We start from the raw sequence: 25,599 nt of genomic DNA, 5'->3' as shown, positions 1-25,599 counted from the left end.
GCAACGAACTGGTTTAAGCTTCCGATCTTGGCATAGTGAAGGGCAAAGGGAGTTCTTTAGAAGTTATTGGGCAATCTTCCTAACATGGTATAGTTATTATTATTACCTACTAACTTAGTTAACTGCCGGATGGTTAAAATTTTAGTTGATATAAACATCAATGTTGAAATAGCTCCACTTCTATGGGTCAGATTCCAATACCAAACATATTATGTAGGATGTCGTTCGTTTAGCTACAACCGAATAGTGAGAGTGCTCCAGTCATGTAAACCTAAATTAAATATGGTTATTAAAATAAAGATTTATTATTATTTCAATAGCTTGAAGGGCCGTATCATGGACTGTGGACTCTGTACATATAGAATAGCCCCGGAATTCATAGAGCTTTTTGACACTTTACAAAAGGTCTAAACTTGGTCTAAAATTCAAAATTCACGTTGCGATATACAAATTTCATTTCAACTTTTTGACTGACGTAAAGAGAAGTTCGTGTATTTCAATGTAAATTTTAACCTTATTGTAAATTTACAATACGGTCTATGTATTTGGGGATAGGTCTGTAAACTAATTTTATAGCATGATTCAACTTTGGAAGGATGAAGCCGTACGTTCCTTATACATTGTATAAACATATTGTATATTGTATAGGCCGAGCTGGAATAGCGAACTCTTCTGCTCTTGAGCAGTGTTGGCTATCTTAGGGTGGATTTCAACAAGTCCTAAAAAATCTTCATTTCCGTGGACTTTTTTATCTTAAGGTTTTTTATATTAGAAAAACGCTTTTATTAAAGTTTTTGTTCATGTTAGTGTTCTTACTAAATGGGTAGCAGATAAGTTAAAAACTTAACGAGCTACGGATGATTGAAAATTTCGTGCCACGGCGATGAAACATGCGTTCACGGCAATGAAACAAGCGTCCACGGCAATGAAACAAAAGCCCACGGCAATGAAACAAACTTCCACGGCAATGAAAGAACTGTATACAATGGAAATAAAAGAATCAATCCACTGCATTTTTTTTAAAAGACTGTGAGGGAAACGTAAACTTAGACAGGTATGTATAATATATAATAGTATATATAATAAACTGAATAACATATGTAACTTCCGCGATAATAATTGTAACGAGGTTAAAATAAAGACATACAAGTGTCTTCTAAAATTGTCCTACGAGCAGACAGAAGAAGTTTTAAAGACCACGTGTTAATATATAGATATATATATATCTACTTATAATATTTATCTACTTGCTGTGTGTGTTAATTTAAGTTGTTTATAATTATTTTGTATTGCATGTTTAGATTAGGTACTTACTGACTGACTGACTGACACAAATACTGCCTAACTAGGTATTCTCAGCGAAAATGTCACACTGGTTAATGTTTTCAAACGGTACCCACGATACAAGCTCGCTTAGTGTGGGGCCATAGTAAATATTTTAAGTTTTAATATAAGATATTTGGTTAAAGTGTAAGGCAAAATGTACCTTTTATGTTTCACTTATGTTAATTTTTTATTTTGGATAATAAATAATTTTGATTTTTTTTTGAATTGGATGTATGGCAGAAATATTTGGATAGATATTGGAACGAAAGAAAGAACATATATATATATAAAAAATAAGAATATAGTATGGAATTCTCTAAGTAGCATTGTGGGGTCCGTATTGCGACGTATGAAAGAAAATGTTTCATTTAACACTAATAACGTTCACAAACCTTGATCATAAACCTTACCTATAACATCTATATTTTCATAAGGTATAATATCCAATTTTTATACTGTTCATTTTATGTAAAATTCATAAAATATACTATAATATGACATGATCTGTGCAGAATTACACAACACCGGCAAAACACCTAGCACCAAAATATAAAGATAGGTGCGGTTAGGTGCACATGTTGGTCAGCTAAGCGTCCCCCTACATAGCGCCAATAATAATATCGCTCGTCTCGTCAAAACTCCTTGCCCCAAAACCTAAACATAGAGCGTCTCCCCATGTAGCCCCGCTTCGCTTTTGATGAACATGTGCACTTAACCGCTCCTCCTCGCTTTTCTCGTTATCGCACCTATCTTTAGGTTGTGGTGCTAGAGGTTTTGATGGTGTTGTATAATTTAACACAGATTATGTGATATGATAGAATATTTTATGAACTTTATGCTAAATCATAGTATATTTTAATTGGTATAATAATATGAAATGTACATGTTATCATCATCAGCCTATAATCATCCAATGCTGGACATAGGCCTCTCCCAAGGAGCGCCACAACACTCGGTCCTCGGTCTTCCGAATCCAGCCACTAACGGCTACCTGCCTAAGCTTGCATATTTTGACAGCTATGTTGGTAACCTTAGTCCTCTGACGTATAACCTCTTTTCTGATACCATCCATATGAGAAACCCTAAGCATAGCTCTCTCCATAGCACGCTGAGTGACTTTAAATCGGTGGACCAGTCCCACCATCAGTGTCCACGTCTCTGCACCATATTTCATAACAGGCAGGGCGCAATGGTTGAAGACTGTTGGATGCGCCTTTCAGCCTCCTTGTCGAAGTTGCTTCTGCCTAGCCGAATAGTCTGCCTCCGGTAGTCATATTATTGCACAACTTTGATAGTTGTCTCACGAACGATCACCGGCTCCGGTTTTATGTGAACATTCTACATGACTTTTGTCTTGCCCAAGTACATACGGAGGCCTACACGTTGCAAGCAGCATTAAGGCCACTTAGCATCCAGCTGAGTTCCTGCAGAGATGTATGTTCTATTATATTCTATTCTACTATCTGTGGGAGGTGTAAGTACCTGTCTGCACCTGGCTCTCTCGAATGGGACCTTTGTGCAATGTGAATATTCTATTCCAAGGTCTAAGCTGCCTTTCTAAGCTTGGACCATTTCCCATCACGCTGGTCCACAGGGGGTGGCTGGGTTCACATATTATCTAGATGTGCTAAATCTATAGGTAGATATGCAGGATTCGTCACGATGTTTTCCTTCACCGTAAAAGCGATGGTATACATTGTATTTAAATTCAAAGGAACACATTGGTACATGTCAGCGCCGGAATTCGCACTGGCGTGGGAAGCGGGCGCTTACCCGACTGAGCTACCACCGATCTTATTTATACATAACGTTCATTATAATTATGTTGTGATTGTTATTATTAATGTAATATTATATATTTCGTTTTTATACATCTCGATACGCACCCGTCTTAACGCACTGCAAAAAGAGGTAATTTGACTAGTCCTGTAGGTAATATGTCAGTGATCGGTATTACCTGTATTACAGGTAAAAGATGGTAAAGATATGTTACTTTGCATAATCATACATACCACGGCGATGAAAACATAAGTCACGGAAATGAATAACCTGGCCACGGAAATGAATAAACTAACCACGGCAATGAATACAAATTATTTAACAGGACATGGCAATGAAATTTTTTTCATTGCCGTGGCTTTTTTTTCATTGCCATAGCAAATATTGGCCACGGAATCCACGGAAATGAAAGCATGGCGATGAAAACCAAGGCATTAAATATAAATAACTAAAAAAGTATTAACTATTCGAAGAAATAAACACTTTATAAGTTAAATATTTTCAAAAAGCTTTCTTTTGAATGCTTACTCTAGAAGACAAACTTAATTTTATAGAAGTTATATCTATCCACGGCAATGAAAGAAAAAATGTCCAGTCCCCAAAATTTTTACTGATTTTCACTATAGCGCAAAAACGCGGGCACCGATGTACCTCCTTCCACGTCGAGCAGTTAGGCGACACTTGTAAGAAACGATTTGCGCACTGAGGGGGGCACCCAAGTTCATAGGTAAAACAATATCCTTGATCATGTTTAGGACACGGCGATGAACAGAAGTTCTGGGACACATGAATTTTCACTTACAGTTCGTTATATTCTTTATATATTTCAATAAATGTATTCCGTGACAATACTTTAACTATTAATGTATCAAATGAAACTAAGTTTAACTATCAATACTCAATATTTTTTCATCAATGAAGAATAATACAAAACGTGGTGACGTGGGGACAGACACGGCAATGAAAGATTTGGAGGTTTAAAATTTTTTTTTAAAATATCCATTAATCCTATTAATAAAATATTTAGTGCTACACATAGATAACTATTTCACTTAACCGGAAAAAAATATTAGAAAATTATAACTTGGTTTTTTAGTACCGATTTCATTGATGCCACGCAATTTTTGGCTGCGGGAAATTCACCCCTTAATGAGATTGTACGTTGTCTAGGATTATTATGTTGGGTTACAATTATGAAGGTCACTTTCCGAAGTTGACTAAACTAAGACAAGTGCAGTCAGCAAAAGATCTAAATTGGCCACCCCAGCTGTAAGTAAAACTTTGATTTTATGAGCCACTGACGTGTGAATTGTGTAATACGCAACATTAACTTGTAGAGATTGTTTGTTTGTTTGTAAATATCGATAAAATATTATTTGATTTATCTATTCAATATTTGATGCATGTATCTTCCCAATAATTTTAATTTTAACCTGCGCTGCGGTAGCTTTGGTAATACTTTTTACTTATTTTACTTTTTGACATCAATCATTTGATTTGATTTGAAATAATTAATGACCTATCAGTTTGCCTTTACGTACTTACATTAATTTAATTACAAATATATTTATCTCCATGAAGGGTTTTATTAATAGCTAACGGTTCAAAAGCGCATGTCCGGTAATTAATTACATTCTCAGTGGATAAATAATATGTTTTTTTGTGAATATATCATTCAAGTCAAATAATTCGACCTTGCCTTCTGAAATGTACGGATTTTAATGATGAGTGATATACTACTACAAAAAAATAGCTATTTTATTATGCAAATATCAATCTCAGGCTCATCAATGATGTTATAAATTAATAAACGTTAACTTATTACCTACTTATTTTCACGAATTTACAAAACTTGTAGAACAAAAGTTATTCAGAAAGAACGCCCCAGTTACAGTTCTTTGTATCGAAACTTTCATGGACACCCTGTATACCAGTAAGTAGAATCATAACAAGATATTCTGCTTGATGAAATGATCTTTTTGCCCGCTAACCTCACGCAATACCCAGTTATGTGTCTACCTAAACGTTTATTACTGTAAACTGTTGTAACTGCCTGGTGGCATCGCGTATTAGGAGCGAGGGCGAAATGCCTAGTTTAACACCTAATAGCTGCTGGATAAGAAATTAGGTTCCTCATTATCAGCTAAGATTGCAGAAAAATCTTTTAAATTAAATAAGTAATACTTCAGAGTACAGTGAGGTTCTTTGACTTTTATGATGCGTTCTGTGTGTCATGTAGGAATGGAGGTAAATATGGAAGAGCTTAGGGCACTGGAGTTAGGTTATGTATGTAATAAAATCGTCAACATTTTTGTTTTCTCGTACTTATTAGTTAAGTAGGCATCATTTAAAAGCCTCTAACTCTGGACTGCGGATCTCTAACTCTAGAGTACCTCAATCCCCGGGCATCCATCCTGCCATCTGCAAAATCATCAATTCATCATGTAAGAACACAAGACTACAATTAAAAACCCATTTGCCTGAGCATTTAAAAACTAAAAAAAAAAACTACTCGAAGGCCCATTGCATAATTCTTCTAACCTTACACATTTGTGCATTTGAAGGTGCGAAAATGATATCTCGTGAACTCCTGATCATGACTATCAGTGTACGTTTCACAATCGTCGTAAGATTTTAAAGCCTTGTGCACACACTGCTGCTAAATTTATTTGCAAACATACATAGGAGATAGATTTACATACTTCGTTAGCTTATTGATCTTGACCTTCGAAAAATGCTATCAATCATCAGTTATCAACCCACAATTAGATTTTAAGCATATTTTTAGCAAACTTTGTTTATCATCATATAATGAACTGTGTATTTTTATACAGGCTTTTGGCATCCAAAATTATAATTGAGGTCACTTATTTTATCTTTTGAACAAAGGATCTGAACAAAATTCATTTCACAACTAATACTCTACCGTGTGCATCCTCCACCCTTCAGAATTTATACATATAATAACTACATATGTTTCAGTAACTACCTAAATTTATGGTTTCTCTATTCTATTTTGGAATGGAAACTCCTGTGCTTGGCTGTTTCGAGGGAAACGTTTGTACATATTTCATTTTCCGCAAGATTTTTATCACAGCCAGCCATACATTACATAATATTAATAAAATGTTATGATCGCATAAAAAATCACCTCATTAGGATTGTAAGACAGACTCTTGTTACCGTTTACATAGGAAGAAGATGATAGCATCTTGTTCACAAACGACTACACAACCATGGAAATAAGCAAGGGGCTTCCTTTGTTTTGTGTCCAGTTAGTTTTTGTTGCGAAATGTACAGTCGAAGTGTTGTAGGTACCTGACGTAGGACTTGTAGGTAGGACAATGATATTATGATGTGATTTTGTTTATGAAAGTAGTAGATATGAAGAGTACCTTTTTAAGTTTAAAGGATGGTATTATTGGATATTAGGCATCATGCAGCTAGAAAATAACTGAAAGCCTATATGTATACAGTTTGCAATAAAATAATATAGGTACTTACTGATTCGTAATTTCGCCTTCATTTCAGCTCTTTACTACACCATCATATAAACATAAGCTTTGGTTTGGCAGACTGTACCGTGTAATGTTGTGCAATCATTGATGTAGCTGCTTCCTCAGATACATTGTAATGATAAATCAACATCAGAGGGTATTTGACGAACACTTCAACCAATTTTAGTAGGATGAGGCAACTTCATCAAATCATCACACAAATAAGTGTAAAATTGACATCAGCCACGGCATGATTGCATTATTGCGTTGCGTGTTGCGTACATCTTAACCAAGACAATATTTGTCTGATCCAACCCGATTCGATCGATAAGTTTTTACAAATAAACAATTATTTCGAGATCTAAGTTACAGGGGGTACCGTAGGTAGATCTACATCTACCAACCTATCTATTTGTAAATCAAACTTGGTGGTTTTATAGCATACCGCTGACAAACTGTGAAATAATAAATAGACGGCCGACTGGTGAAGTGGTTAGTGACCCTGACTACTAAGCCGAAGGTCCCGGGTTCGATTCCCGGTTGGGGCAGATATTTGTTTAAAGACAGATATTTGTACTCGGGTCTTGGGTGTTGATATTTATAATTAATATGTATCTACTATGTATTTGTGTAGATATATCACCTGTCCGACACCCATAATACAGGCTCTGCCCCTAGCTTGGGGTCGGATGGCCGTGTGTGAGATGTCCCCACATATTATTATTATTAATAAATATTTATTAAATAACCTACAATTTTGTAGTATTCACCTTCAATAGCAGTCAAACGTTAGATTATGACGTACGTACAGTGGTAATACACTCATGGGCAATGAAAAAGTTCCACTCACAAAATTCCGACACCAAAAGATTTTCAAAGATTTATAAAAAAAAATAACAAAATATTATCGTTTATAGTTGGTAATATCCTGATGATTTGTTAAATGTACTTTAATGTTGCAGTAGGCGTTATTAAGCTAGCCTTTTCCGTTTAGGAGTAATTTGGTGCGTTTCTCAGTTGAACCTTTTCATTGCCCGTGAGTGTACATTTTACTGATATGTTTTTTCTGTGTTGTCCCCAGGGTGGAGGGCGTCGCGCGGGCAGCATGGCTGAGAGCTGCGCCGGCGGCGGGGGCGGCCGGCAGCCCCCGCCGCCCCCGCCGCTGCCGCCCCTGCCGCCCCCACCGCCGACCGCCCCCGCGCCCAAACCTCCCAGCCTGCCAGCCCCACCTACTAGTCCACCAACCCACCATCAAACTCGCCCCCCGGCTCCTCTACCCGAATCCAACCTCGCAGCACAAATACGGGCGGCGCAATCACGGCTGCACAGTCAAGAGAAGGAGGATAAGCCCGTCCCACCGTCATCCCACCTGTCTCAGCTTCAGCAGGAGATCTTGCGGCGCGTGCAGAACCGCGCGTTGCCGCAGCCGCCGGGCCAGGAGCGCGAGAGCCAGCGCCAGAGACAGGTCAAGGAGATTAGCGAGAGCGTCCGGCGCTCGCAGAACCGCGCGCGGCTGCAGGGCTTCAAGGCGAGTGTCCTGGTCCCGGGCCCGGAGCCGGCCGCCGGCTTCCAGAGCGCTCCGGTGCCGCCATCTCTGCTGCCGCCACGGCCTCAGGATGCTCACCCGTTCAGAGCGCTGGAGCATCAGCCCGATAACGTTCTTAGGTGAGTGTGAAACATGTATGAAAACGGGAATGGGTATGAGTCAAATAGGCTACGATATCGCTGTATAGGGAATATTATAGCTCTCCAGCGTTTGAAACTCTTGCCTTCGATTTGATAAATGATATACAAAGCATAGAGAGTTTTTGGCTACGGAAATGAGATTTGTTACCCATTGCAAATTGTTTATCAATATGGTAATGCACATCATAGTGAAAGGTACCCACTTCCATCCCAATGGAACAATGGTACATATCTAAAGGAAGCAAGCAATCAGTCGCGTCGGAACAGCAAACAAGAACTAATCAGTATATATAATCATTGCAAAAACTAACAAAGCCATCGAGCGCTGTGCAAAATTAGACAATAACTATCGAACAGGAAACGAATACATCAATAATGATGCCATAAACGAGTTTGATTTTATACAAATTGCTTATCAAATATGCTTTCACAGAAATGTGAGTAGGATACTGAATTGCGAGACTTCCCAAATAAAGTTAACGTGGTATCTATACATAATACATAATAGAGTTTATTTTCCCACATAACAGCAGTAGCAGTTATGTTTTGTTTGAGGCTGTTGAACTGGCGGCGAATTCACGCGTTTTGGTATGCGCCGACGCACGTCTACGCATAATGTTGAGATTCTGCGATAGTAGGTGCGGTAGTAGGACAATAAATCACACTTTTTATAGATCGTTAATGAAAACTAGAGTGTCTTGATGTCTTCCTTCTTGTTCTAGTTGTTCAACTTCAACATATAGACGTTTCGGGTTCGATTCCTGGGTAAAATGTTCCATTTAAGTTTTTCGATGTGACGTCCTTGTGCGGTTTATTCGTCCGATTTCCACTGGTTTCCATGAGACTGACTGGGCCGATTATTGTCTTGTCTTTTAGGTAAGTTTATTATGTGCCTTGTATTTAAAATAAACAGCTCCTGAACAAACTGCTGACCACATATCGCATTGCGTTAGTGGTAGCAATGGCAACACGGCTACGCTACGTTAATTCATATTAGTAAAGCTAGGGTGAACCTTTTGATATATTTTTAAGCCAATGCGAATTTGTCTATCCCATGAATGGCAGATTAATAAGCCGATGCGATCGCCCCGTAAATGGCAACCAGGCACATGTTAAACTAGCTAGGTAACTGCTATATTATGTAGTAATCAAAAGGAGTAGCATAAAATACTAACAGGCATTTCTGCTTGCGAAACTAAGCGGTCAAATATATTAGATAACTTAGAAAGTGGGGTTGTCAAGAGATGATTGTCTTACATGTCCCGAGGAGTGTGGAAATAACGAGAGGATTGCGAGGCAGAACATGCTGCTAACTAGTTGGAAATTAATTGGTTTCAGTTGATAGGATTGCTAATTGAGGACAGTGATACTTGTTAATTGTAAATCGTAAAATGTGTAATGATATCTAAGTGTTAATGACTGTGGCGTCATTTATTAGCTTAGGGCTTAAAACACCATCCGTTCAGGACCTTAAGGCACCATTAATAACTCTGAGGTGAACCAGCTTTGGACTAAAGTTATGCCCTAAATAAATTAAAAGCAGTTAAAAAATATAACTACTTGTTATCATAATTATGTTCCAACTCTACACTTCTGAGATGGACATAGATTTATCATCCCAAACATTTGACCCAAACTCTCGTAACATTGTTCATCCGAAATTTTCTCATGACCCAACACGTCACTCCGCAGATCAAACCCAATCTACACGGAAGAAGAGGAGCAGGAGGTCGTGATAGTGGTGGACGAACTCGAGAGCGTGGAGACGGAGTCAGCGCCCCTCCCGCGCCGCGCCCCCTCGACCTCGTCGGGCTACGGGAGTGGGGGCGGCAGCCACGGCCGCTCGTCGCCAACCTTACCAAAGAATGAACGCTTCGAGGAGAAGAACGAAGGATCTCACACGACGTCATCCGGCACGCCTGAGGGTTCGCTGCCGAGGAGTTTGAAAGAGGATATTAGGGCGTGCTTGGGGCATTATCGAAGGTATTGTCTTTAATTTGTTGTGACCTTAATGTATCCTAAAAATTACATTCCCTATATCCTAACTAAGCAAGCAATTATAGCAAAATCGAACCCATCCTAAGAGAAACGTTTGTCATAGGCCAGCAGTTACTCTATTAGTCAAACTATATTAACATAATAAGGCTATACACCTTTTTCCTCTTCAATGCAGATGGGAGAAAGACGTGACAGACGTAGTGGACGCGGCTATCCGCGGCACGGGTGACGTGACGGCGGCTCGAGCGCGGCTCCACGCGGCTCTGCTGGCTCTCCAGGGCCCCCTGCCGATGCTGCCCAGTAGGGGGCCCTCGCTGCCTTACTGCGGCCCTGGTGTGCGCCCCGGTGACGTCACCATGATGCCCAAGACCAATGAGATGTCTTTGTTGGTGAGTGTTTTTGATTGTTATAGCTTTTTATTTGATTAGGTACAGTTGGTTAATTAACCACGAAGTGGAGTAGGTCGGGATGTCGGGATGCCCTATTATTTGATGAGATTTTAAAATGTTCTCATGGTACTCATTGTACCTACTTATACTTACCGACTAATGCGTTATTGACTAACACGAAATATTCGTATCAATGCGTATTATTGCGTATTAAGAATTGAAATCATTATGTTCGGATGTTTTTTTATAATTTTCTCAAGTTTCTGAAAGAAGGTTATGAGTTATGTTTTTGTCAATTAAATAATTCGGGTTTCTTAATTGAGTTAAACAAACTACCGTAGGTCACTAGCAGATATTCTGTTAAACTTAATCAACGTTTAACCTGGTTTCACGGCACCTCTCGGCATAAAAGTTAACCGATTTTGAAATCGCGGATGTATAGATTCGGAATTCCAATATTTATACTCGATTAAAAATCGATTTCATCATATTTGTGTATTCCACGATTGACATAAATCTCCAATAAGCCTTCAAAATTTATAGGAATCTTTCGAAATGTTTTTTAAGCGTCATGTATTTTTATTTATCCGCTAAAATCAAATGATCTCACATTGCATCATGTCTCGTAAACTCATAATACACAGAGCACTAAACACGACTAGAATATAGTAATTAAGTACTCATCCGTTATGGACGCTAAAACTTTATTGTCTGTAAAACTTACAATAGCTTCTACATTGTTGAAACTAACGCAGAAGTGATAAATATTTCCTATGTCTAGATTGTCTAGACTCTATCGAGGTCAACAGTTCACAATATTACCTAACTGAAGATATATTAACTTTATCTAAACAACTATTTTACGAGTATCTAGTTTTTGTTGATTGTTTTAATATAATAAGAAGTGAATGAAAGAAATGAATAGACTGAGACGATTTAGATGACAGGTAGCTATGAATTTAACAGTCTCGATAAAGTTACCTCCTGAAGAAATATAACTAAAGCATTCTAATGGTTACCGATAGGCAGACATCTAATTTATAGCACTCCGCTTTTTCGATAAAAAAACGCTTAAGAAAATAACTTAGACCCTCTGCGCTTAGCTTAGACCAATCGTACAACATAATGAACATGCAATTTAATGTTAACACTATCAACAGCGGCGCGATACGATCAAAGTAGAGACAATGAGTTCCTATGCATTAAGGCGTTTTTATTACCGTTTCTTTGTTTCCAATGTAGAGGTCAGTCAGAATAATTGCGAATACAATTACATACCCATACAGGTTACTGATGTCCTCTAAATAGACTATCTGTACGATTAAATACGACCAGACGAGACAGGTCTTAAGGCTTATCTCATCAATTCAAAGTTCTTAACTGACATTTTCCATTTAGAGCACAAACATACCAGAGGTTTTTTTCGGGTTCGTCCAATCGTATAATTGATAGATGACGTTAAAATTATACATTAGCTTAAAGCGGTCGTCACGCTGTCCAACTCTTCTCATTAGAGAAGTACCTACTATAAATAAATAGTTCCTTGGTCCCACTAAAGAGCTTTAAGAATGTTTTACTCATTCTCATTATATGATAATGCAGTGTTATTATTATATTGATTAACTGTCAAAATTAACACTGAGTTGATTTGATACCTTTATTATCTTCGTATGCCGATGCCGTGTCAAATTAAAAAAAGCCTTCAAGTACAATATGAGTGTTTAATTTATGGGCCCTTTAATTTGGGTTTACAACTGCGCGCGCTAAGTTACAGTCTCCGAACAAAATTAATTAAAGTTCGAAGGAATATAAAACGTAATAATGGTGTTGCAATACTCCCATTTCAAATAAGCAGGTGATTGTACCTATAAAGTTTATTATTGACTATAAACAAGGCTAAAAGGTTGGCAGTTGGCAGCCCATTATATCAAGAATGCAACAGAAGGGTCTTTTTAAGACTATGCCGATGCGAAAAATTATATAAGACACGCTAGCTTTTTAGGGTGGTTATTAGGTGGTAAAAGGCTTAAACATGCAGAAATGGACGTATTGAGAACTCTACATTTAACAGTAAACATAGGTTATAGTTTTCTTTTTTTCCGCTTTCGAAACTTTGCATCATTCATAAATGCGATATAATTATGTATTGTCTATGAATTTCTCTAAATCAATGTAATATAAAAATACCCCAACATAAAACTCAACACTTTTTAAAAGTAAAAGTATGTACGTAGATACTGTTTTATTGCAATAATTAATAAAATTAGACAATGAAAATAGGGTAATTTTACTAAAAATTTGGGGCATTATGCCATAATACTATTGTGTTGTACTGCATAAATTATGCATTGTGTCGTACCTACCGTAACCTACCACATCAGGTCAGAAATGGCAAATATTTATAATGTGTGTGTGCCCTAATTTTTTTTTTGGTGTTGCACTTGTTTTTGTTGCAAAGTTAGCGTAGTCGAGGTTGCTGTGCTATCAACGTGTTAAATCAAGCCATAGGCACTACTAGCTGGTACTAGTTATTATTCTGTGCCATAGGTGTTGAAAACTATTTGGAGGCGATTATTTATCGACCACGATTTCGATCTTTATTGTAGGATAGTTGTAATTATTTATAAATATCTACTTAATGTATGTAATAAAAAATATCGCTAAAGGTGTATGTGTTCTATACAAATAAATTATACTGTTTTATGTCTATGCAGGACAGGCAAGCATCAAATACTTGTCCGTTCTCATAAATTCAAGACACTGCTGGTGACCAGTGAAAACAAATCAGTTCCCCATTCTCTTTATTGTTCTATTACCTATGATCTGGGGTAGTGTGAAAACCGGCAATGTAGTTAAGTATAGGTAGTTTGGTCTAGGTATATCCTGAAATTAATTACTTACTAGACCAGCGATTAAACCGCAAAAGTAGGCATTTGGCTGCACTTCCTCAAAGAAAGCCTACGAGTGTGTTTATTTAATGAAATTATCTGATCGTATATTTTCTAGTAGGATTGCACCATTAGAATATTACATTGTAATTGTAGCTCAGTACGGGTGTCAACACTCAGCAAATATAATAAGCGTAACGTAAAGGGATCGCCTTTTTTCTGTCAATCAGGCGTTCGCGAGCTTGCGTTCTACTGGTTCAAGAAGAAAAAGAGGCGATCCCTTTACGTTACGCATATATGTGCTCTCTTTCCTGGTGCCTACCAGTGTAAGTAAGAATTATACTTACTTACCCTAAAATCACCCAAAATGTACTTGAACATAATTGTCAATAAAGTTTGCGAGTAAAAGTTTATCGAACCACTGTGCAAACTTACATGTGTGCGTATCACTGCGTGTGCTGTGTGAAGAGCATTGAAAACCCAAAATTGGCGCGGCACGTCACCCTGTACGGGCCCTTAAACCATATGAGTTATATCTGTAGGTATAAAGATGAACTATGTGTAAATTATTCTGAAAGGCATAAGTACTTATCATAATGCCTTTTAAATCTTCATTCTTTATTGAGGTAATATACTTGGACGTGAACGGGTGCAAACCGAAGAGGACAAACAGGCTTTTCGCTAGACAATCGTCCCAACCATGTACCCAACATTTCCTCCCTTCCCGGCCACTTTTATGCTCCATTTTATTGTCCTTCGAACCCAATACTCCTTTTACAGTCCATCCGGTTCTTATCGTGGGCACATTTCGTATTACTATACACCACTTAAGTTTACATACAATAAGTAGGCAAATCATTCTATCTAGGTCAAATTATCTCAGCTATAACTTAATAGAATCTTCATGCTCTAAATAAAAAGAATTGAATTAACTCGTGTTTGTATGATGTAATGGCGGCCAAAAACTCTAATAACACACGCCGTAATGTGTGTTAGTGTTGCTCAGTTTTGGTTTAATGTGCTTTCTGACGGATTTATTGCATTTATGTTAATAAAGACACATTCTTGCATCTATTTGTGCAGTTTGAAATATTTGCGAGCATCAGTAGGTTTTTTATTTTTAAAATAGGTTCCCTTCGCTGACACTCTGTTTTCTGAACGTCTCGTCGGTAATAAGTATGAGGCTGTGAAATCATTCTATCTGCTTCTATGCTAACGTGAAATAAAGATACAGCCATATACGAGTATGTTGCAAAAACGCGTATTATAATATATATAAAGCTGGAAACAAATACCTTAGAATATTTTATTTATTTATTTAATCCTTTATTGCACAAATATATAAATAAGTGTACAAAGGGTTGACTTAATGCTATAAGCATTTTCTACCAGTCAACCCACAGGAAATACATCTATCAAGTAATATCTTTGCTATATAATCCAATAAATTAAAATTATCAAGCCTCACAATATAAACATAGTCCCAGGTATAGCCCCATATAGTTTTATGTAAATCGTATGGTAATTAGTAAAATTATTCATATTCGTATGTAAGTATAATGTGTGCACTTTAAATTTGACTTATATCACGAATGGAATAAGTGCTATAAGACTCTTTTATGTGCTACATCTGATGTGTCCGTCACATCTATTCACATATTGCGATATGCTTAGGCAATTTAACTTAATCTGCATCTTCAGTAATTACACTAAATGCCTAGCCACTTTATAATAAATCGTCATGATAGCTTCAAATCAACATTAGCTGCTACATAGGAGCTTAATTAGTCGTTATAAGATTTAAATGGCGATCTAAATAAATATTTATCCTCGCACGAAGTTAAGCTATAAACCTCAGTTAATAGGCCATTCCGTTTTCATATTATTTTATTTTATACATACATGTTATAAGTTAAGTCTATTTTATAATAAAAAAAAAAACGCATGTTTACCAAATTTAATCTTATTTCATTTAATACCGCATGTAACCTTTATCTAGACACAGTAAAGGGGCACTTAGAATTTTACTTAAAATCATCGTTAAAATGTCAGGAAAATATTTAGCTTCAAAGTTGCCAATGGGGACTACCGTTTTTTTGCTCACCAGTTGGCGCCACTGTCGACTGAGGTCAAGAGGTATAGCTGTCAAACTTATCAGAGGCGAATTTATCTATTACTTATAATTTTTATATTATAAAATCTTGAATCTCATAAGCTTAGAAGTGTCCGTAGTCGAGCTGGCATCAGTGATCGTTACTGATCACTGAGGTTAAGCAACAACTGGCACGGTCAGCCGTTGGATGGGTGACCGACTTCAAGTGGTTCTTTTCTGGACGCTTCCATGCTTCGGACGGCACGTTAAGCCGTGGGTCCCGGTTGCTGCTTCGGCAGTAGTCGTTAAGCCTAGTCAGAGGCCTTCATCATCATCATCATCATCAGCCAATAATCATCCACTGCTGGACATAGGCCTCTCCCAATAAGAAGCGCCACAACACTCGGTTCTCGGCCTTCCTCATCTAACCACTACCGGCTACCCACCTAAGGTCATCAGTCCAGCGGGCAGGAGGGCGTCCCACGCTGCGTTTGCCTGTTCGTAGTCTCCACTCGAGAACCCGTCTACTCCAACGGTTATCGGTTCTTCGGCAGATATGACCAGCCCACTGCCTCTTCAGCTTGCATATTTTGACAGCTATGTCGGTAACCTTAGTCCTCTGACGGATAACCTCATTTCTGATACGATCCATCAGAGAAACCCCAAGCATAGCTCTCTCCATAGCACGCTGAGCGACTTTAAATCGATTGACCAGTCCTACCGTCAGTGTCCACGTCTCTGAACCATACGTCATCACTGGCAGGACGCACTGGTTGAAGACTTTTGTCTTCAGGCTCTGAGGCCTTCGGGCAGCTTGAAAGCATCTGACAGTCGGGTTGCCCACTTACCCGACAAATTCAGTGCATTGTACTCATTCAAAAACGGCGATATGGCTCGCGACCTATCGTGAGTACAAATGTACAGCGAAAAGCGGGTGACTCGCTTGCAAGTCACCTCTGACTACCCCTTCGGGGATTACAGCCGTGAGCATATGTATGTATGTATGTATGTCATAAGATTATTTAATATAAATAACTATCATCATATCAAGTTACTATGCCGCAATGTTGTGCAGTTCCGCTATGTTCGGAAAGAAAAGGAGGACACATGTTTTCGGGCCTCTTTTCCTTAATTCAGCTTTCAAAGAGTGCACATTCATCGACAAATAATCCATATTTGCGATAATTTCTCGAAATGAGATCACTTTTCAACAGAGAAAGGAACGAAAATATAATTTGTTACGAAGCCCGCCATATTATACCAGTGAAAACTAGTGAAAAGTAAATGTCACTTGACCTCAGTCGACACCAGCGCCCCTAGCGGCAAAATCACACGCGTTACCTCCCATTGACCACCAACGACAAGAGGTTGCTGCAGAGACGATACCCGACGTATCGTAATTTCATTTCTAAGTAAGTACCTACGTTTGTATGTATTTCTACGGACGTATCGTCGAATGCCCTGTCGCTAGTATCTTTATGAATCCTACAGAAATATATAGAATTGCGACACGTCATAATCGTCAACTGCAACTGCATTGTAGTCCGCCGCCAAACGATACCTTTTTGTCAAAGAATGATGATGAGTACACAACAGACGCGTCACTTTACCCACACTCCAATACCTCAGTGAGGAATCAATTGTGATTGCACACGACGAGGCAATGACCGACTTGGCATGGCGACCGTCTTTTGTTCACCGGTTCTATTCTATTGTTTACGAAATGAGATGGAATGCCAATTAAATGCACGTATTTGTACGAACAATGATTTGAAATGTTAGGTGGTTGCGTGAAGTAATAATTATTATTGGGAAAAGAATATTTGGTATTCTTGTCATCCGATGGTTAGTTTTCAGTGGTGTTGGTAGGTAGATGAGTGAGTAGATAATAGGATATCAATCGACAATTACGAATATAATAACTTACAAAATCTATTCTTGGTTTAGGATTAACCAGTCAGATTAGCGTCCGCAACGCACTACGCAGGGTGGTCGGGTATAAGGCACAATTGATCGGGAGACTCCTTTTATGTACCCCATAATAATCTATATGCAATCATCATCATCATAAGTCATCACGTCCCTACTGCTTCAGCACGGGTATTCTTCCAATAAAGGAAAGGTTTTAGGCCTAGTCCACCACGCGGGCCCAGTGCGGATTGGTGGGCCCCAACACAAGCTAGCTTGTGCTGAGAGAGTTGTGGGGTAGTGGTCAGTGGTCAACTCAAGTTGCCTCTGACTAGGCTTTCCGACTGCTGACTGCTGCGGCTTACTATGCAATCATAAGTTATAATAATATGCATATAAGTATTAAGATGTTAAGGAATTGAGGATGCGGCACAGTCTAGGTAGCGTTTAAATTAGCATACCTGAGTGAATCTGTGACGGGGTCGAGCCGCCTCATCGGATCTCTGTACGCTCATTATGAAGTACTCGTTATATTTTGAAGTATATCTGCATTGTCTCATTACAACCCATCAAGTCCCCACTGCTGGGGCACGCACGACACGGTTTTCCATTCAATGAAGGAAGGAACTAAAACCACCACGCAAGCCTAGTGCGGGTTGGTGGACTGTATTGTCTAATGAGTTTTAAAACGGTAGAATAATCAGATACAATAAAAAGTACATTTAACAGAGCATCAGGATATTACCAACAAAAAACGGTAACATTGTAATTAAAGGTTTGAAAAAATTGGGGTCGTTTGGAGTCGGCATTTTGTGAGTGAAAGCTATTCATTGCCCGTGAGTGTATTTGAATTTACCTATGCTCGTGTAAAATCTGCAAAACTCTACAGAAAGCTCGATGGTTCTCCATAGTAACAATCGACCACTAGGTCCATTACATATTTATTCATACAAATTACTTAGGCATTAATGTTCTTACGAAAAAAAATGCAATTAAATGGAATTTGAATTAAGTGAGATGTATTGAGCAACATCTTCATTACCCGTTAAATGGGGAGGTTAAGACTTGTCTATGAATAAATGTATGCAAAATTATTACATACAACATACCTAAATAATAATATTATGCATGAGACAGGAGTATGTAGGTGTTTCTCATCATCGTAGGCTCATCGATAAGTTACTACGGAATCAGCAAGATTCTGAATCTTAGAAACTCGGTAATTTTGCAAAACTGTTATTTTCCTGTCGTGCCCGAATATAATGAGAGTTTGTTTAGTTTAGTTTTATTTAGAGTAAACAAATATAAAGAGAACATAGTTTTATAATATATCATATAGATTTAACAGTAATAATAGTAATAAATGCATATGCAGTAAAAAAATGTATTAATAGAAACGTCCTCTGTAGCCTGACAATAGTCAGGCTACAGAGGACGTGGCGTTGGCGATTAGAGTAATAACTCTAATCGCCAACGCCATCGCCATAGTTTAGACATCAACGCGCTACCTAAAAGAAAGTTTTAATATTTTTTATTTGGAAAATATGACAAATAATATGATAATATTATACTCTTTGAATACATCCTAACTAATATTATAAATGCGAAATTAACTGTGTCTGTCTGTTACTCTTTCACGCCAAAACTACTGAACGGATTTGAATGAAATTTGGTATACATATGGTCTAGACCCTGGGAAGAAGGCTTTTTATCCCGGAATTCCCACGGGAAACCTTTTTAATGCGAAGCGAAGCGCGCGAATTAACAGGAAACAGAAGGAACAGCTAGTTATTCATAATTATGTATAACAATCTAAGCCACTTGTCCGAACAGATGGTAATGAGACCTCGAACTTTAACTTATATAGAAAATTACAAATAAGGAGTACCTTCGTATCAAAATGAATGATGGCCTTTGGTGATCAAAATATTATCTGGTGAATGGTGGCCTCTAGTGACAAGTGATGCGGCAAACTTGCTGACTGCTGTTTTGTGTGACTGCCTAATGGCTAGTTTACACAGTGCGAGTTAGCGTACGAGTCAGCCTTCCGAGTAGCTGCACTTCAGTAACTCGCACTGTTTGGACGTAACTTACGAGTAACTCGTACACACGGCAACTCCAAATGGTTAGCAGGGCACACAAACGTAGTGTATGTGTGCACACTAACGTGGTCTATGTGTGCAATAAAGCAGAAATCGGTAAATACACCAGTAACAAACCACACACACACACACAACAGCACAAACGAGTTTGCGCGTAGGCAAACGCCCTTACACCAGCTGTGACATAAACATATCAACCGGTCGAGTAAGTCAAATAGTTATAAAATTGACTTGAAGCAAAATTTCACAGCTAGTAGCTATACTCTTCGTAGCTCATTGGTAGTATGTTAGACTTATGAAACATAGGTCGTGAGTTCGAGTCCACTGATGGGGTATATTTATTTTACTTTATTTAAATTTAGCGTTAATTTAAACGCTGTTGAGTATAGAATAAATTTATTTGAAATTGACAAATTACTACAAGCTGCATAGCTGTCGACTATTTCTCTTCGCAAAAAATATATGATTCGTTCTTCATTTGAGAAGTAAAACCATTCTACCCTCATACAATATGAATAAACGAAATTAGTTTTTAGTTTTAGTGACAATTCACCTCTGCGTCTGCATAGTGATTCACTTTGTGATTTGTCAATTTATAATTAATTTATCTTCGCAGTCACTATGGAAAGTCATTTAACCATGTTCAAAAAGGCGGAGATAATTGTATTATATGAACAAAATATTACAATTAGTGAAATCGCAAGACGTTTAATGATATCGGTAAGTAACATAGAACTGCAAATATAATTTTATTTGACCGTTAGAATATTTGTATTTGTATATGCTAAGTATTTGTATTTTTTGTTTGCAGAGGAGAACTGTTCAATTATGGGTTCACCGATACGCAGATTTGGGACATGTATGTAGACAGTAGTCGTCTATACGGATGCATCACCACGCCATCGAGAAATCGTAGCTGCACATAGCGCTGATCCGTTCTGCAGCACCTGTTCTACGGCCACAACACATAATCTATCCCTACGAACCGTACGGGTTCACTTGCGTGCTGCTGGGTTGCGGTGTCGGAGGCCGACGAAGAAAATTGCTCTAACCGATCAGTATCGTCGAAACAGAGTGCGTTTTGCGACTGACTATTTTAAACTTTGATTGGTGCAACAATGTGGTGATATTTAGTGATGAAAAGTCCTTTAAATCAGACAAGGATGGACGTAAGATATTATGGCGAAAAAGTGGTGAAAATTATAGTTATTGGGGTTAGCTCAGTAATTTTTATTTTTCCATTTGTATAAGACTTTAGTTATTTGGTTAAATACTTATTATTATTTACAATTATGGGTAAGCCAATGTGTTAATGATGTTATTGTTACTGAGGTTGGAATAAGTTATCTTATTTCTAGCTAATTAACATGTTGTTTCATATAACTAATGACTTGCCTATTTACTTTAGTAAAACAGCCAGTCCATCCTTTTCTGATGTTTATTATTATTTAAAACTGCTAATTGAAAATTTTCCTTATTAATATAAACTACAACTATGTTTTAAATCGAAAAACAACAAAAACGTAACATCCTTAATGTTTATGTTACGGCAAGAATAAATTTGGTTATTTTAACACTTAATAACTTGTTTCATTTACTTTCTGTGCTGCTTTTATTCGTATATACTACAATACTATTATTAACCATCTTAAAAAATTAATTAAATCTATAAAAAAAACAAAAAAGGAATATTGTAAGTTCAGTGGGATTTGAACCACCATACCGAAATTTGTAAGTCTTGTATCATACCAACTGAGCCATTCAATCTATTACAATGCCTTGCAAAATTTTGCTTCATATCATAAAAACAATGAATCATTGTCACTGGCACAACTACATGCTTACAATATCCGTGTGTGGGTTGCCCAGAACTAAATAATTACGTCGACGTCGCCGACACACACATACACTACCTACGTTAGTGTGCCCTGCCGACCATTTAACGTTGCCGTGTGTACGTGCGAGTTGGTCAGTAGCTCGCATCCGAGTTACTTCAACATTTTTTGTTTTCACTCGCCTGCTCGCCCGGCAGCAACTCGCCATGACAGCGGCTCGGCCGTCGCTCGCATCGTTTGGACGCGTTCGGCAGTAGCTCGCCAGTGCCAGCTGTGCCTCTACAGCTACTTACCGATAGGTGGCATGTCTCCCACGCAATACAAATTTGCGTTTCGATTTCACTTCTCGATAGGTGAAAAAACTCGCACTCAGTATCCTGGACAGTGTGAGTGGAACCCGTGTTTTTTGTGTACTACGCCGCGACTCGACTCGGCCTGGGACTGGGTGTCGTGTAGACAGCAAAGGCGAGCCGAGCTACTGGCGTACGAGTACACAAACCGAGTAGCTGTCTACTGGCCAGGCAGCAGCTCGCACTGTGTAAACTAGCCTTTAAGGTAAGCTTCAACTACCGGAATCGTACCTATCGCACAAAACGGATTGTCATAAACGTATATATGGAGAAACGAAGTCGGCAATGCCGATGAAGTGGACGCACTTGTGTGAATGTCTAAATACTGAATGCGAATACTTTGAATACTTTGAGTACTATGGCGAAAGGTGGACGCTTAACTTAAACTTTACTTGTTGTTAGTGATCCGACAATATTAAAATAAAATAAATAAATAAAATAAAATAAAATAAAGGTAAAGTATTGGAGGCGGACGCGACTGCTGCTTTCCGTGATTTCTATTAAATTAACGTGTCGTCGGGCATCTTGTTGCTAAGAGCGAATAGGTAGAGTTAGTATAATTTTACGGGTATCCGGTGTGTGCAAATTTACTAACATGTGACCTGTAAAATATGTATGCGTAGATTCAAGTGAGAAACTGGGCTACTGATCAGATCAACCCAACCCACCCCTTGCAAAATCCTACTCCTATCCCATTGGTCACTTCGTTACCCAATATCAAGTTTTCCATTACATTTGTAAGTGAATGTAGTTCAAGAGCGCCCGATGGAGCAATGTGACAGCAACATTTTGCATACCGAACTGCAAAGTTAAAAACACAAGCACACACCCTTAGTTTTAATTGTATAAAGGCTATTTTTGCTTCTTCAAAAGGCAGGAGAGAGACTGTACTGGCAGGTTGTAAAGCTTGTTGGTTTTGTTCTTTTTTTGATTTTTGGCGCCAAGCGCTGACGGGTGGCGTCTGCGGGTTCTCAGTTTGAAATTTGTGTCATATTTGACATATTAAACGCACGTTTGGCCATAGATAATGACGCCGGCGCCGATTGCGATTACAGTAGTAATTAATGGAGCAATTTATTCAAAGTAGATATATCTGAATTAATACTTATTCTTGGCTTAATCCTGCAACTTCCAACATATCATTTTTAATTATACATGTATATAAAATTATTTATACAAACATGTTTTTTAAACAACACTAAAACTATGGTAGGTATGATTTATTATAAAAAAATATAAAGCATGGAGCTTTATAATTTGTTAACTTTGCTATCAATTTAAATATGTTGGCATAACATAATATATTGTATTTAAAATGATAAGGTTTGTTTATTTTACAAGACCTTTGTATCTTAATTTAGCAACCTATATAAATTTACGAGTCCTACCGATCATTTTAAAAGTATCAATAAAATTGCATTTTATACGAGTATTGCACCAGTTAACAATATCCGGTGGCGGTAATAAATATTAGGTACTTTGTAGTGTTCCCATGATTCCAGCTGAAATACCTTTGCTCTTTGGTGAATTAAATAATTAAACATATTAAGTTAACATTGCATTTAATTCTAAAATATAGTACCTATACGTAGGTATACCACGAGTACCATGACTAAGCTGTTAAATGACGTGACGTAGACTGTATGAAAATTCAGCAGCTGGAGGGTGGCACACTACCTTCACGAAAAATATATTTCGGCTCTCCCTTTTTGCAGTAATTTTTTTTTGTGTATACAATTATGTTAAATGTACGGTCTGCTGCATAAGCTATACACTTTTGTTCTTTGTCAAACTAACTACATGACAAACTCATTGGTACACCCGAGTCCGCGTTGTTCTATGTGACCATAGACTTAGTATATACTAGCGTATAGACGAACTGACAGCTAGATAAAACGTGACCAATTTTGATTTTTCAGTGTGTGCATTAGCTAGTGATGTACCTTTCTTTACTTTGGAGGACCATCGATAAGTTATTGAAGTTCGATGTTCGACCCTTGGAGAGAGTTGTTCCATAGACTGTTGTTGTCCAGATTATAATTTTGACATAGTGTAAAAAAATGCATAAATAAAAATAAAAACACTTTATTCATCGCTCCTTATTTTATTGACTTTTAAACAGAACAATCTTAGATATATCATCTGTCTGACCCATATTACAGGCCTCGGATGGCCGTGTCTGAGATGTTCCCACATATTTATTTATTTAACTGGTTCATTACAGTTTCGTTTCCTAAATTATTAAGTTTGTTTACATTCATTCTTAAGTCGAATTGCTGCAAATGGTAGAGTTCTTCTTTGGATTCCAACCAACGCGACCAACTAATCTCAACCACTTTCCTCTTATTATAGTATCTATGGAGGGAATCTGTTGGACAAATTATAGAAAATAATTAGCTTATGCATTTGTTAAAAGATGTACCTACTTTGCCCTGACAAAATGGTTCTGATACGAGACGTTAAACGCAAGCTAGCATTTATTTTCATAGGTATCATTCAAGATAAAATATCGATAATGATATCGATTAATTTGAGTCAATCCCTAGCGTACATGTAAAATAAATTGATGCAAAATATATCCACTAAAATCATGTAAATTATTAACAAATGGACTTCCACATACACAAAATATGAAAGTAAACATCAGCATTGGCATTATTTTATATTTAATACAGGATAAAAGACAAATTTTTACCAAAAATAAACGGGTCATGGTAGTGATGACGATTTTGGTATTTACCTGTGAAATGTGCAATTTTCAGGATTATTTCTATTATTAACACCACAATCACTCACAGAACATGTAACCATTGTTGAATGCAATTAGATAATGAAAATAAACCACGATGTACGCAAAAAATCCAAAATACAAAGGGGTTGTTTTTCCGCGTGCTGAATTGTGACGCTCTGTCATTCAAAACCAGTCACAGTTTCATTGGATTCGCTATCCTTTTCTATCTTGCCAAATTTCCGTAAGGGATTTTCTTCTCCCTTTCTCGCTTTGTTCGTCTATACGCTAGTATATACTAAGTCTATGTATGTGACAAACCGGCAATATTTGAAAAGGCAGTTTGTGAGTTTGACATGGTACAAAAGTGTACAGCTAGTTATGCAGCTGACTGGACCTCAATATTGCAGACGGCATCATTTTAAGCTAGCCTTTTCCGTTAGGAGAAGGATTTTTAATTTGGTCTTGTAATTTAAGAGACAAGCGTTAGTGCGTTTAATTCTTTCTCGCGCTGCCGGTGCGTAATCCAACCCGATGTAGGTCAGTAATGTAAGTTAAAGATTTTACATAACAATATATAATGCACTTAATTCATCAGTTATGTTATCCAATATCGTAATCGACAGTGATAATTACGATTTAGTATAGTATAACTTTTCGAATTTCATGCTTTGACGATCAACGAATAATCCGCGATTCTTATACATATATGTAATATTTTTTTTATAATATAGCACAATGCTACATTCAACTGACCTTGTGCTTATGCCGAGAGTAGCAAACACTGCGTTACCGTGTTTCGGGTGAGAAGTCTCGGCGATAAGCTCAAGTCCAGGGATGTGTGGTGGTGTCCCTACACCTGTACGCGGGAAGAGCTCATGACCGCTACCAGCGGTGCAGTATCAGTGGCCCAGTTCTGGGCATGTATTATTTAGCGACTTTGTTCGTTTGTCGTCGACACGATAAGAAGAAGAAGCACAATGCTATCTTTTGTTTTGATTTTTTGTTGAATTTTATATAT

The 25,599-nt window shown here is 37.7% G+C and overlaps 1 protein-coding gene and 1 long non-coding RNA gene across 2 annotated transcripts in view; one reads left to right on the top strand and one right to left on the bottom strand.

The window, feature by feature from the left end:
• LOC105392013 (pollen-specific leucine-rich repeat extensin-like protein 1) overlaps positions 1–25,599 on the top strand; it is a 42,997-nt gene that overhangs the window by 9,810 nt on the left and 7,588 nt on the right. The window contains exons 2-4 of the mRNA XM_048627623.1: positions 7,684–8,267; positions 9,981–10,271; positions 10,462–10,675. Of these exons, the coding sequence (XP_048483580.1) occupies positions 7,708–8,267; positions 9,981–10,271; positions 10,462–10,675 (1,065 nt within the window). The 5' untranslated portion in view covers positions 7,684–7,707. The remainder of the gene's footprint in view (positions 1–7,683; positions 8,268–9,980; positions 10,272–10,461; positions 10,676–25,599) is intronic.
• LOC125489948 lies at positions 23,920–24,669 on the bottom strand. The gene is made up of 2 exons (XR_007267357.1): positions 24,591–24,669; positions 23,920–24,218 (listed from the first exon to the last, which is right to left on the bottom strand). It is a non-coding gene; the product is annotated as an uncharacterized LOC125489948 (long non-coding RNA).

Source organism: Plutella xylostella, chromosome 19 (assembly GCF_932276165.1).
Source record: "Plutella xylostella chromosome 19, ilPluXylo3.1, whole genome shotgun sequence".
In the NCBI taxonomy this organism is placed as follows: Eukaryota; Metazoa; Arthropoda; class Insecta; order Lepidoptera; family Plutellidae; genus Plutella; species Plutella xylostella.
Note: the sequence above shows the minus strand (reverse complement) of the source record. Positions and strands in the feature narration are given on the sequence as shown.